This window comes from Raphanus sativus, chromosome 2 (genome assembly GCF_000801105.2).
Source record: "Raphanus sativus cultivar WK10039 chromosome 2, ASM80110v3, whole genome shotgun sequence".
NCBI classification, from domain to species: domain Eukaryota; kingdom Viridiplantae; phylum Streptophyta; class Magnoliopsida; order Brassicales; family Brassicaceae; genus Raphanus; species Raphanus sativus.
The window spans coordinates 33,612,823-33,627,095 of record NC_079512.1 but is presented as its reverse complement, the minus strand read 5'-3'; the positions used below and the strand labels follow the sequence as shown (position 1 = coordinate 33,627,095).

Here is a 14,273-nt window from a genome sequence, read left to right as displayed (position 1 = left end):
AAAAACTTTAGAAATATCTGAGACCATCAATATGCAATGTTCTTCTCTCTCTTATACCATGAAAACGACGACGTCCTCAACATTTAACCATTGCACCCTTACACATGTAACCCTCTCTCTATATATAGTTCCATTGGCCTCGTAGTTAAATTCATATCGAAGAAAACTCAGTTAGAGCTAACAAGAGTTAGACATCTCCTCTTGTTTCCTTCTTCATTTATTCGATAATCACATCCAAAAGTAGAAAAATAATCGAGAACTCATTTACAAAACAATCAAATGGCTCTCAACGTACTGGCTTTTACATTTGGAATCATGGGTAAGTATCCAAGCTTTCATCAACAACATCAAATAATTAATACAAGAATGTATATTATACACTATATGTACGTGTTTATTTTCACTCATGTTTTCCTTTTTTTGCTTAGATGTTTTTTTTTTGCTTAAATATTTTCACTCATGTTATACTTGCTATATATTTCACTCATCTTATAATTGATATATGTATTTTTCACTCATGTTGCCTTTGTTATATGTATTTTTGCAGGGAACATCATATCGTTCATCGTTTTCTTGGCACCAGTGTAAGCATCATCAATCTCAAACACTCACTTTCTTATTTGTTTTCTCTTTAACGTATAATTTTTAAAAAAATGTTTTTGATATTATTTTTCATGTACGCGAAGTCCAACTTTCGTCAGGATCTACAAGAAAAAATCGATAGAAGGTTTTCAATCACTTCCCTATGTCTCAGCGCTCTTTAGCGCAACGCTATGGATTTACTATGCTATGCAGAAAGATGGATCAGGCTTACTTCTGATTACCATAAACGCCGTGGGATGCTTCATCGAAACCATCTACATCATACTCTTTATTACCTATGCTAACAAGAAAGCTAGAGTACGCTATACAATATCGTTTATTTTGGTATATTAGATAATGCAATATAAAGATCCGTTAGCTGATGATATAAAAAAAAAACCATGTAGATTTCAACTTTGAAGGTTCTTGGGCTCTTGAACTTCTTGGGTTTTGCCGCTATTATCCTTGTCTGTGAGCTCTTGACCAAAGCATCGAACCGTGAGAAGGTCCTTGGAGGGATTTGCGTCGGGTTTTCCGTTTGCGTTTTTGCAGCTCCTTTAAGCATCATGGTACGTTCCTACTTGCTTGAAGGAGCCATGCTAATTCCTATTAATATCTCTAGCCTCTTGTCTTTCCTTTTCTAGTAGTAGCATTTCTTTATGTTTACGTATATTATATAGTTTAACAAGTGAAAAGATAAATTTGATGCAGAGAGTGGTGATACGAACAAGAAGTGTGGAGTTTATGCCGTTCTCTCTATCATTGTTTCTTACACTCAGCGCCATAACGTGGCTCTTCTATGGTCTTGCTATCAAAGACTTCTACGTTGCAGTGAGTCTTTTTCTTATGATATTAAATCTTTTATAAGCATATAATAATGAACAGCGCAACATAGTATACTATATTATTAGGACAAGACTTAGGTTCACCCCCTATGGTGAACCTTTAAATTCACCACCTCCCTAATAACCAATTAAATTGCCAACTAGATTAATGATAAAATAATTTAAAAAATAAATAATATCATATTTAATAATACTAATGTCACTATTTAATCCCTAAATTCAAATTATATACCTTAAATCCAAATTCTAAACCCTAAATTTTAACTTATAAACCCAAACTCTATATCCTAAACCCAAATCTTAAACCCTAAACCCAAACCATAAATCAAAAACCAAAAAATCTAAACCCAAAACCCAAAACTATACCCTAAACTCAAACCATAAACCCTAAACCCAAATCTTATACTCTAAACCCAAACCATAAACCCTAAACCCAAACTGTAGACCTTAAACCCAAACCCTAAACCCAAACTGTAGACCTTAAACCTAAACCCTAGACCGTAACCCAAACCATGAACTCTAAATCCAAACTTTAATTCTTAACCTTAAATTTCAAAAGAACAACATCAATATTAATCTAAATATTTAGGGTATAGGGTTTGGGTTTTGTATTTACCTTTTGGGTTCTAGGATTTGGGTTTAGGATATAGGTTTGGGTATAGAGTTCATGTTTTTAGGTTTATGATTTATGGTTTGGGTTTAAGGTTTAAGATTTGGGTTTAGGGTATAGAATTTGGATTTATAATTTAGAATTTAGGGTTTAGAATTTGGATTTAGGGTATAGAGTTTGAGTTTATGGATTAGATAGTGACATTAGCATTACTAAAATTGACACTATTTATTTTTTTAATTATTTTGATTGTTGAAAAAATATTTAATATTTTTTAATCATTAATCTAGTTGGCATTTTGGTTGGTTATTAGGGAGGTGGTGAATTTAAAAATTCACCATAGGGGGTGAACCCAAGTCTTGTCCATATTATTATGGTTGGTTCATGTTTAAAAGGGAAAAGAGTTTCCACCACCGTTTATTTAGTCTCTTTCCCCGTAATTCCTTCTATATAAAGAAGGCGAATATATGATTTGAGCCGTACGCTACTTTTGTTTTATGCATACAATCATATATTATATGATTGCGTCAGAGAAACCGAGACAATTATTACATTATATTTTCTCTTATTTGTCGGAAGTTAATGGACTTAGTATTGTTCTCAACAAACGATTAATGGGATTATTGATGCGGTTACTCTTTTGATTATAGCTTCCAAACATTATGGGTGCGTTTCTCGGAGCAGTTCAAATGATTCTCTACGTCATATACAAGTACTACAAAGCTCCAAAAACTGACGACACGGAGAAACCCAAAACGGTGCAGGATCACTCAATCGATATGGTCAAGCTTGCAACAACTCCAGTTTCGGGTGAGATGATAGTTCATCCTCAAACTCATGGTGGTGGTGATTTGGAGGGTCAGATGGAAACGAAAGTGTCAAACCAAATCCAAACCTAAGCAGCTTTTTCATATTAGTGATTTTATCAATGCTGTACTGTTGAGTCGTGTTTCACTAGATTGTACTTTGTTGCTTTTCTTTGTCTTTTCTCCCATCGTATTTATTTCGAATTATATCGAAATTTGTGTTATCCTTCAAAAGTATGTACGCATGTTTTAGTTCTTGTAAAATAGTTCTGATGTTAAATACTTGAATCGATCCTGGTTTGGCTAATGAGGAAAGGAAATTAAAAAAAAAAGGAAATTGAACTACTTGATCATTCACAAGTGAAACTTTATTAGGAAAATGTCACTTCACTTTTGATGTACTGTAGAGAATGAAGTAGATTTTATTAGCCAATAAAAGAGGAAGTTTATGAATGAAGTAACTTGAGTAATGAACTTAAGCCTTTGGGTTTTATTATATATTTGCTAAGAAAGGGGGTATCCTAACGACCCAAGTCGTGTTTAATAGCCCAATCCCCATGTTTATGCAGTATGTAATGGTTTTCCTAGAAGAATCTCCACCGTCTCAACGTGACAACGACCTTGCGGAGGTTAACATCCTGTCCCGTGGATTTCTAAATAAGTTATTAGTGCGTTTGGCGTTGTTGTTCGAATCCAAAACGTCAACATTGTAAGATAAATTGTCACCAATTGAACTGCAAGTTCCATCACCAAATTAGTTAAGGTCAGCCTTTAAAATCTCTTATATTTAGAGCTCTTATTACATAAACTAGGCTTCTACTTAAGAGCTCTTTAACATTGTTTAGTACCAATTCAAATCTCACATCGACGCAGTCTAAAAATTTTCTTATTATGAGGTTTTTGGAATGAGTTAAAAAAAATCATTCATTTGGGTTTTTATCAGGCAAGTCCAAAGTATAAATATTATACTTGTGGATAGAGTTGGCTTGAACCGTTGCATTATGGCAATTTCATGTTTTGTTTGTGGATACACAGAATACTTACCTGAATTTGCGGTTGGTGAGAAATGGGACGATATCAAGGTAGGAGGAGATGGGTAACTGGACCCTGATCAGGAGGAGCATCGGTCAGCTCTCAAACAGTAGATCGAGGAAAGTGGTGGCGGTGTCTTGTCAGCTTTTGATTTCACGACCAACCAAACGTATCTTACAAACTGCAGTTGGAGGTGAGATTTTTGGAGACCGAAGGACTCCCAGGGAAAGCCGCCTGGTCTCGGAATTATGCCTGGAAACGCAGTGACATTCGTTGAAAACCACGACACTATCAGAATAGACCCGTGGCCTTTTCCTTCGGATAAAGTCTTGCTTGGTTACGTTTATATTCTTACTCCTCCAGGCACTCCTTGCATTGTAAGTCTACTACTACTAATACTAGATGCACTAAAACTTCAAACTTGCATTGTAAGTAATGTGATGTTTATTGTTTGGCATATCCAAGCTGGTGGCGATTAGGAATAAAAAATGGCATTGGTAGCTAAAGCTCTGTCATGATAAAAGCGGCAGAGCCGGATCTTTACTTGGCAATGGTTGATGAGAAGGTGATCATGAAGATTGGGCCAAAACTGGTTCCTTCTGGTTTTGCTTTGATAAGAAACACACAAAAAAGAAAAAAAGTAATTGAATGTATCTCTTCCTTTCTTGTAAAAGTATCATGGTGATATTTAATCTTTTTTTTTTTGGTGAACATGTTAAATGTGATATTTAATCTTAACAAAAAATGATAAGTCTATATATATAAAAAAATGTTCTCTCCCTCCTGGTTGAGACACGTCATTAATTCATTAAACAAGAGGATGACACGTATCAAATGATACGATGCGTTCTGTTAGGTTATCAAATGGGCTTTTACAGGTTTGTTTTGTTATGGGCTTTGAATAACGGTCTTTGAGTTGAGACCAAAACTATAGCTTCGCCGTCGCCTTCGACTTCTTCAGGAGTGATGACCTTTGGTATCTAGGGTTCTTCGTATTGATCAAGCACCAGTTAGGTCAATCGACCATGGATGTTCTAAAATATTGTGTGAGAAGCATCTTCGTGAGGATTCTTTGGCTTGAGATCCGTTTGCGTCGTTCCGTCTGCGATTTCTCTCCTCTGAACTGTTACATGAAGCATTGATTCAACGGCATTGACGACCTTTTTAACTCCTTAGACCCATTCCAATCAGGATTACACATTCAATGCATATTACATCTCTTCAAGGCGGTGGATCTACAGCTATAAAAGGGTAAGCTTTCACCCTGTAAAACTCATCCTCTGTACTCCTAAAAAAACAATAGAAATTTTCTTTTCACTAGAATGGCAAACTCACAGAGTGCTTTTTTATACAGAATCCCGTAAGCCTTTATATGTATAGATTTTGATTTTGAGAGAGTGCATTTGTTGTATTGTCGAAATCTGGGAATCATCTAATACTAATTGATATAATGCTTTTCTATAGGAATGAAGATATGAGTAAATCCATTTTCAAGCTCGCTGATTTCTTGATCCTATTCTTTTTGATTGCTCATGTTAAACTATATATTGCTCAGTCAACTACGTCGTTGTCTTCGTTTCTCTCGGCGGTTACTCCAACATCGACGCTGCAGTTTCCACCGGTTCCATCTTCGGTATCTAGAGCCCCAATGACGAGTGTATCATTGACTTAATCTCCTGTGTAATTAACTACTCTCCCTTTCACCTTCCACATGGCCACTCCGAAAAGATACACAATGTACATAATGTTGTTGATGTTTGCCTGTTTGTTTCTTTCAGCTAGAGTCAGAAGAACAAAGTTGTATAGTTAACGTGTGTCATCTACGCTAGGCAAAGTTGTCTTCGCCTTCACCATGGACTCAATGTACTGCGAGTTCGTCATCATGCAAGAGAACATTGAGATCCCCAAAGCCGAGAAAATATGCTCTTTCAAGTTTCAGCGAAGTGAACTACCAGCGGTGGGACTAGGATCTGAAGAGTAGTACATAGGTGATCTCAAGGATCCAGGTCGAATTGGGAAACCTTACTCGGCAAGGTACATTGGAATTTTGATCGGAGACTTTTTATATGACTTTGTTGTACGGTGGGATTTACGTGTACCCACGTGACGTCATGAGCAAAAAATGAAAAGCTTAGCCTTTTGAATTAGTATGCACAGATGAGTTTCATTGTTGAAAAATCTGGAGGAAAAGGATCATATAGCCACCGGAGAGCACTAGATATCCCACTGGCCAAGGTACCTCTTAAAAGCATTTCATCTTTATTTTATTATATTAGTTTATATCCAAAGTTTGTGTCATCAGACAAAAAAAAAATGGGATACATGACAGATATATTAGAAGGTTATACTTTACATCGGAAGCAAAGAAGAAATGAAGAAGCTGGATGATGAATTTGAAAGATTCATGCGTTTTAGTTTTGTTGATTCCAAGATTGCATAGCGGTTTTATTCTGATCACATTATGTAATGATGATAATTGTTTATCAAAAATTTATAACACATCCTGTGAAACTCTTGGTTAACTTCAATAGCAGCTACTTATTTTATGTTACATTCACATTATCTTGCTCACCTCTTCAATATCATGTTTAACCTATCATAAATCGTTATGAAATGTGATCCTCTAAAGTCCAAACCACAAACTCATTTTTCATAACCCAAAATATAGGAAATCACATTTAACCAAGGTTTTGAAAACCGGACCGGACCGGCCGGTCGGACCGGTTGAACCATGACTCCTTCATTTGGCCGAGTCCGGGTTAGTTCAAAAACCGGATTTTAGTTGAACCGGTAAAACCGCCCAAAACCCGTAAGAACCGGTGAACCGGTTTAGTTGAAAAACCCGGTTTATATATTTAAATCTAATTAGACCATTGTTTTTCATTGATTTGTAAAATTGAAGATAGTTATTCTATTAGTTTGCTTTGAGTTAGCTAAATGGTTAGTAGATTTGGTATAACGAATGAATAAAAGAGTATTTGTGTGCACGAAAAGAAAAAAATATAGATGAACTTTTTTACAGAAATTTGAACTCACGTAGTGATGGAGAAGAAGATGAAGAAATATGGAAAAAAAAGATATTTGAGAATTAAAAAGTGAGACTGCAATTATGGTAGATAAAAAGTCAATGGATCATTAATATTTATTTTAATACAATATCAGCAAAATAGAAAGTAAATCTACTGTGTATATGGTGATGTTATTATATAGAAATGCACATACATACTGTACAACCTACTAATACTGAAACCCGATTAAACCGGTCAGACCGGATTGAACCATGACTCATAAATTTTACCGGTTCATTGTCCGGTCCGGTTTTCAAAACCTTGCATTTAACCAACCAGTTGTGAATCTAGAATTATAAAAAACATACAATCAAAAGGCCACGTAACATCATCCAACCTTATATAATATTCTATACGCTGCAACTTTTTAATATAGACATAAAATAACCATCAAAATCAAACATAATTTTTTTAAGATATATAATTCCTCGCTGCCCAAACATTCTTACAGACCATAAATATTATTTGCAAATTCTAACATAAACACACACACAATAAACATATAAAATAATATAAATATATATATAACACGTTGAAAAGAAAATAAAAGAAAACAATTTTAAGAATAATCTACTGTAAAAAGGTAAATTTAGTAAGGAAATAAGATAATCCACTAAAGTATATAAAACTAAACAACAATATGTTAATTTATTTACAGGTTTATTTCTTTTCTACTAGCAAAAATATTTTTTTTTAAAGAATCTCACGGTTTTTTATGGTTCATCCAACTCCAGAAAATCATAAGAAATGATGTAATGCTACATTCAATTTTTAATATATATATAATTAAAACATAGATTATTTAACAAAAGAAAATCATTTAAATATTTTAGCAAAAAGAAAAAAATCATATTTTAATAAATAACAAGTAATATCTATTTTAAAAATTCATAACTATTTTCTGATAATATATATGGTTTATTTAGTCAACATATAAAAATTTAACTTATATGTATATTTAAAAATAATAACAATTTATGTTAAATATTTAATCTAACTATTTAAATTATTTGTTAATTTGTATCCCGCCCGTAGGGCGGGTCGGTCCTAGTTTAATAAAAAACAGAGTTCGTATATTAAAGATTGCACTATGCTAATGTCTTACCAACGGAGTCAAATTTGAGTTTCGTGTGTTAGGAATGCCGTTTGTGTAAATAAATAAACAATGCGACAGAGAAAAGAAGATAATCTGATAATTTACACACTTCAAATTGGTCTTAATTTTTAATGTGAAACTCTTAAAACATGGACTTATTTTTCTGTACTGCAATTTTCCTCCTACTATCACACTTGTCAAAGATAAGAAACTTATATAAACATATACTCCCTCCGTTTCATATTATATGTCGTTCTAACCTTATGCACACATATTAAGAAAACATTTAATTTTACATATTTCCAAAATAAAAACACTATTACCAATACACCTAACCATATATTAACCAATAGAAAAATAGAAAAGGGAATATTGTCAATAAATTTTGTATTGAAAACCGAAAACGACACTTATTTTGAAACAAAAAATTTTCTCTAGAACGACATATAATTTGAAACGGAGGGAATAAATGATTAAAATATAAATTTCATGTCAAATAACAGCCCATTTGACAATCATTTTATCAATAAGAAAAAAATGGTGGGAACATTTTAACTGTCATCAAGAAGGTGGGAACAGTTTCCAACTCGATTACCGTTTCACCACGATTAATTGAAAAGTATAAACGACGTCGGTTGATGGAGAAGTAGACGAAAAGAGAAGCAAAAGAAAAAAAGGTGAAAAACCGTTGGGGGCTTGAGATTCGATTCGGTGGACTCCGACTCTTGAGCAATTGTCAAAAGCTTTTCTCCTTCCTTCCTTCAACTTTTTCAACGATCCCAAAGTCGAAATCGAAAGAAAGAGACAGAGAGAGAGCTAATGTTCTGTATTTTGATTCCCTCCCCTTCCCCTCTCCCCTTGATTGTCTTTTAATTAATGTTTCTCTGTCCTTGTCGAAGCAACAACCTCTGATTCTACTTTTTGATTGGAACTGTTTCAGATCTGAAGACAGTTGTGTTGAAGTCTGGTTTTTTTTTTGGAGAATCGGGATTGCGTTTTTTGGAGGTCGTCTGAGAGAAGTTCAAAGGAGATGCCGGAGGAGGAGTCGATAGATATCAAGTTCAGGCTCTACGATGGCTCCGACATCGGACCCTTTCGTTATTCAGCTGCCTCTACTGTTGATTTTTTGAAGCAAAGGGTCGTCTCTGATTGGCCCAAAGGTTTCTTATACCTTCTCAAGTTTCGATTTTTCTGTTTAAAAAAAAATCGAATTCGTGTTGAGTCTCCCTGAATTTTGCTATTTGTCGGTAGAAAGAGCTGTAGAATGGTTATTACTTCACTTGAATGAAGTTACAATCATGAACTGATGATTAGTAAGAAGAAAAAAACAAAGTCTTTGTGAATTATGGCGTGGTGATCAATTTCGTTTAAATGCTCCTTTTTGTGTGTGTGTGTTTTGTAGGCAAAACAGTTGTTCCAAAGGGGATAAACGAAGTAAAGCTGATCAGCTCGGGTAAGATCTTGGAGAACAACAAGACTGTTGGCCAGTGTAAGACTCCTTTTGGAGAGACTGCAGGTGGTGGAGTTACTGTGATGCATGTTGTTGTACAGCCTTCTCCAGCTAAAACTAAATCAGGTCAAAGTGTTCTCTCTCTTTTCTTTTTTTCTTCTTCATGGAGATCTTTGTTTGCTTAGAGCTTCCAGCACATTTTATATCAGACTTCTTGTGTTATTTTATCTTGTCACTTGTACTGTTGATTCTTATATCCGTTTTCTGTCTCTAGTCATTTACATTAAGACTGATAAGAAGTCTACATCAGAGCGAGTTAGTCGGTGACTAGGGTCGGTATAAATAGTAAAATGCATACATGTTTAGTAGTATTGAGTATACTTAGTTTGTTTGGCCTCAGAGAGTAGGGGAGGCCACGAGGGAAAGAATATCATGGATTCATTGTTGGTCAGTATGATGTTTGTTTATTAAAACCTTCTAGAGAGTGGCTCCAAAGTGTTTGCAACCCTAAACAATTGTATTAGTGATTTACTTTACGCAAGCTTGATGGAATGATTGAAACTAAGGCTTTGATTCCTGAACTAATGTTGACGAAAATCCTAACTAACAGTTAAAAAACATGTTTGACTGAACAGAGAAGAAGGTCGATAAAGCACCAAAGTCGGTTATATGCACATGCACCATTTTGTAAAGGGAGCAAGACATGTATCATACAGACCATCCTCAACTCTTCAGGTACAGAAGAAAACAACAACCACCAAAAAAAAAGGAAAGAAAAGTAAAGTAAAGCTTCCCTCTAAGCTGTGGAGTATCATAACACCTGGAAATGCAAGCTCTGAATGTGTAGAAAATGATTAGATTCTTTTGAATCTGTTGTCCCTTATTTGTTTTTGTTCATACAATCTGGTATACTTCACTCGCGTCCAAGTAGGGGTGTCAAAATGGGTCAAATGGGTCAACCCAACCCATAACCCAAATGGATTGATTATTAATGGGTCATGGGTCAATCCAATCCATTTATTAAATATGTTGGGTTGATCCATGACCCACTAAATTAAATGGGTCAGATGGATTAATGGTTGATCCATGAACCCAACATCTTTATAATGAACCATTTTTAAATTAAGATCAAGTTAATCGAATTGAGACATAAATTAAATTAAGACCAAGTTGATCGAATTGAAAATTTTATTTTTCCGGTTTTTGCGAAAAATTGCGTTTTCCGGTTTCGGCAGAAAATTACGTTTTTCGATTTTGGCAAAAATTAGGTTTTTCGGTTTTGGCGGGAAATGGTATTTTTCCGGTTTTGGCGGGAAATTGCGTTTTCCGATTTTGATGGGAAATTGCGTTTTTCGGGTTTGGCTGGAAATTGCGTTTTGCCGGTTTGGCGGGAAATTGCGTTTTTCCGATTTTGATGGGAAATTCCGTTTTCCGGTTTTGGCGGGAAATTGCGTTTTTCTGGTTTTGCCGGAAAATTCCGTTTTCCGGTTTTGGCGGGAAATTGCGTTTTTCCGGTTTTGCCGGGAAATTGCGTTTTCCGGTTTTGGCGAGAAATTGCGTTTTTCCGGTTTTGCCGGGAAATTGCGTTTTCCGGTTTTGGCGAGAAATTGCATTTTTCCGGTTTTGGCGAGAAATTGCATTATTCCAATTTTGGTGGGAAATTGCGTTTTTCCGGTTTTGACGGAAAATTGCGTTTTCCGATTTTGACGGGAAATTGTGTTTTTCGGTTTTGGCGGGAAATTGCGTTTTCGGCGAAAATTTTGTTTTTTCCATTTTTGCGGAAATTTACGTTTTCCTGTTTTGGCGGGAAATTGCGTTTTCCGGTTTTACCGGGAAATTGTTTTTTTTTTACGATTTTGGTGGGAAATTGCATTTTCGGTTTTGGCGAGAAATTATGTTTTTCCGGTTTTTGTGGGAAAATGTGTTTTTGTGATTTTGACCATTTTTTAGTTAAAAACTAAATGGGTTAGAATTGACCCAATCCAATAGACCTATTTAACTTGTTAACCCATTAACTTGTTAACCCATTAACCTGTTAACCCATTAACTTGTTAACCCATTAATCTGTTAACCCATTAACTTGTTAACCCATCAATCCATTGGATCAAAAATAAACAATTCATTTGGGTTAATGGGTCAGTTTGGGTTGGGTCAAACCCATGGATCATGACCCATTTTGACACCCCTACGTCCAAGCTTTTACTGTAATAAACGGAATATGTATAGGTTATTAGCTCTAAATGATTGATTACGTGTGATGAAGATAATTTAATATGTATCTATGAAAGATAAGATCGTTGTGCTTTTATTCGTATTCATAATTCCTTCCGCACCACTACATATTAATACAGAGTCCATTTTGAGAACAATCGAAGTAGAATTGAATGATCTTCAAGGGAAAAATAAAGTTCATACCAGGCGACAGAAAAAACATTTTGAATTTTATGTGTTTTGTACAATTTTGTAGTTCATTAGGTGTTTTGAAAAGTTAGGTGTTATGCAATTAGGTGCTTCCAGTGAAAGGAGTGAGAAACTTGTAGCAAGTCACAGAATGTGAGAATCATAAACCCTGAGGATTTTTTACACTTTCCAGCTACTAGTATCAACCATAGTTATCGAGCAAAGCATAGAGAGGGGGGAAAAAGTTGATAGATTCTTTTATATATTTATATATATCACTGTTGCTCAAAAACATATAACATCCTAAGAGAAGAGGATGAGTGTGGTATGAATGTGATTAATAACAATCATACTTCCTGTATCTTAAGTTTTTCCCGCCGTGTTTCTACTATCATCTTATCCTATATGAGAAAGAAAAAGATCAGGAGGACTCAGGAGCAGGTAACGAACGAGACAGCGAGACGGTAAGGGAAAGTGTTGGCGTAGTGGAAGGAGAGCGTGGATCCAAAAGGCAGAGGTTTCCCGTTGTTGACGAGACAGTCGTCGTAGTGAATCCGCTTGAAAACTCTCGGGTTAACCAACTTGACGGAGCTGAACCAACCGCAGCTGACGTGGATCCTCGAGATGTTGCATCCAGACATGCATTGGTTCGTGATCTCTACAGTGTAACCGGGTATTCCGTTGGGCATAGGTTCGGTCGCTGCTTGGTTCACCACAATGTCAGACTTCTTGCACTTCTCTCCGATCCTATCCGGCTCTGCTCTCGTCTCTGCTTGTTAAAGAGAAAACACACAGATGAATTTAAGCTAATATTCCACAAATTTTGAATATTTTTCAAATTTTAGAAATGCTAAAGTAAAAAAAAAAAGGTAAATCAATAGACAGCTGGATTCTACAGTTGTACGCCGTCTACGGTCTCATCAGTCAAACAAGAAGGTAGAATCAGCTAGAACCAATTCCCAAAAAAAAAAAAAAATTGTTTTAAACTAATTCAAATAAAAAAATTCAAAGGACGATTTTTATGTATATTTTTGATATCATCCAATTGCATGAAAAAATGTCCGACAATTGAAAAAAAAATCTCTTTAAGATAATGTTTATATGTTTTCAGTTATAGACAAGTCATGAGGCTCATAAAATGGGCCCACCCAAGAAAAAAGCATAACGAACAAAGAAACAAAAAGGGAGCAAGAAAACACAGACGTGCAAAAACACTGACGACACTGTGAATATTAACAAAAAAAAAACAGAAAGGACGACGATGAGCGCATCAGGAAAGGTGTGTGTGTATTTTCACAGGGGACTTATCACAAACACAGTAAAAGGAAAAAAAATCAACGCATAGGACGTACTAATCACCGATTTGGTATGAGTTTTTTATTTTTTGGATTTTACCACTTACCATGAGAGAGATGGAGCATCTTCCGATGCGTAGTAGAGGTGGTTAACGTCGTCGTTTTGGTCAAATCCACGTTATCTCTACTAACCTCCTCCACGCCTGATAGATACATCATCAACCATTAATAATAATCAGCAAATTATAAAAAGTGATAAATAGAAAAACGAATCAATCGACATTTTGTTTTAGGGTTTTCTGTACTTACCGGAGGCTACGACGGAGACGAGAGCCATTCCGTGAAGCAAATACGAGAGTAGCGTCGCCGATAACAGAAGTCGCCGTCGGCTCATGAGCACAGACGTTCGGGAAAACTGAAGCTGTGATGAAGAAATCTCACTCTCGTCTTCTCTGTGAATCGCTCTGACTAACACTGAAAATCTGTATTTAAAAAAGAAAAAACAAAATCAGAGGAAGAACTTTTTGAGTATCAAATCAGACGACGCGACTTGTACTAGTTATCAAATCACGTCGATGAACAGTGAGCTAGACAGAAAATCGATGTTCACGCGGCTCCGAGTATCACTCGCTTTTTGTTTAATCTGATTTGAAATATGAGAGAGAATCGATTTACAAAAAGCTACTCACCTTTTTTGATGTTATCTTTCGACTTCTTCTCTCTGCGAGTGACTGGTGGTGTCGCTGAGGGGTAGAGAGAGAGAGAGAGAGGAGTGTATGGGAGAGAAGAGAATGAGAGATGATTCTCGTCTCTTGTGTTACCATTACACACCACCAGAGACGTATTTATAGTCCAACATTTTTTGGACTGTTACTTTTATTTATTTATTTATTTATAATATCTCACTACCTTTAACTAAATATACTAATTTTTGCTAAAATGACAATAAACCAATATTTGTATTTGATTCGTTACAGGCTTACAGCAGTTATATAATTATGCACTAATAAAATAAATTGACATCACGTTACCTCTTGTATTCTTTTCGTTATTTTGATTACTTCGATTTTATCATTAGGATGTAGAAAA

General features: G+C 35.3%; 4 protein-coding genes and 1 pseudogene across 6 annotated transcripts; 4 read left to right on the top strand and 1 right to left on the bottom strand.

Annotated features, from left to right (window-relative positions):
- The first annotated feature begins 151 nt into the window (after positions 1–151).
- LOC108840398 (bidirectional sugar transporter SWEET14) lies at positions 152–3,160 on the top strand. The gene is made up of 6 exons (XM_018613228.2): positions 152–319; positions 548–584; positions 687–900; positions 990–1,151; positions 1,294–1,413; positions 2,688–3,160. The coding sequence occupies exons 1-6, from the start codon at positions 280–282 to the stop codon at positions 2,934–2,936; spliced, it is 822 nt and encodes a 273-aa protein (XP_018468730.2). The 5' UTR covers positions 152–279; the 3' UTR covers positions 2,937–3,160.
- Positions 3,161–3,844: 684 nt separating this feature from the next.
- Positions 3,845–4,567, top strand: LOC130508698 (alpha-amylase 1). Its single transcript, XM_057004340.1, is given in 6 exon segments — positions 3,845–4,036; positions 4,038–4,076; positions 4,079–4,256; positions 4,309–4,358; positions 4,360–4,467; positions 4,550–4,567. Coding segments are annotated over 6 exon segments (585 nt in total).
- A 333-nt stretch (positions 4,568–4,900) lies between these two features.
- LOC108827812 (fructose-1,6-bisphosphatase, chloroplastic-like) lies at positions 4,901–6,428 on the top strand (annotated as a pseudogene).
- A 2,266-nt stretch (positions 6,429–8,694) lies between these two features.
- LOC108843524 (membrane-anchored ubiquitin-fold protein 3) lies at positions 8,695–10,405 on the top strand. 2 transcript variants are annotated; one of them, XM_018616743.2, is made up of 4 exons: positions 8,695–8,860; positions 8,980–9,199; positions 9,442–9,615; positions 10,125–10,405. In XM_018616743.2, exons 2-4 carry the CDS (start codon positions 9,070–9,072, stop codon positions 10,178–10,180), a joined length of 360 nt encoding a protein of 119 aa, XP_018472245.1. In that variant the 5' UTR covers positions 8,695–8,860; positions 8,980–9,069; the 3' UTR covers positions 10,181–10,405. The 2 variants fall into 2 exon arrangements, with proteins under 2 accessions (XP_018472245.1, XP_018472244.1); XM_018616742.2 differs by having other exon boundaries at positions 8,695–8,865.
- A 1,713-nt stretch (positions 10,406–12,118) lies between these two features.
- LOC108843523 (protein TAPETUM DETERMINANT 1) lies at positions 12,119–14,014 on the bottom strand. Of its 2 annotated transcripts, none has more exons than XM_057003198.1 (4): positions 13,874–14,014; positions 13,494–13,666; positions 13,292–13,387; positions 12,119–12,661 (listed from the first exon to the last, which is right to left on the bottom strand). In XM_057003198.1, the coding sequence occupies exons 2-4, from the start codon at positions 13,576–13,578 to the stop codon at positions 12,321–12,323; spliced, it is 522 nt and encodes a 173-aa protein (XP_056859178.1). In that variant the 5' UTR covers positions 13,579–13,666; positions 13,874–14,014; the 3' UTR covers positions 12,119–12,320. The 2 variants fall into 2 exon arrangements, with proteins under 2 accessions (XP_056859178.1, XP_018472243.2); XM_018616741.2 differs by having other exon boundaries at positions 12,119–12,658.
- Between the last annotated feature and the right edge of the window lie 259 nt (positions 14,015–14,273).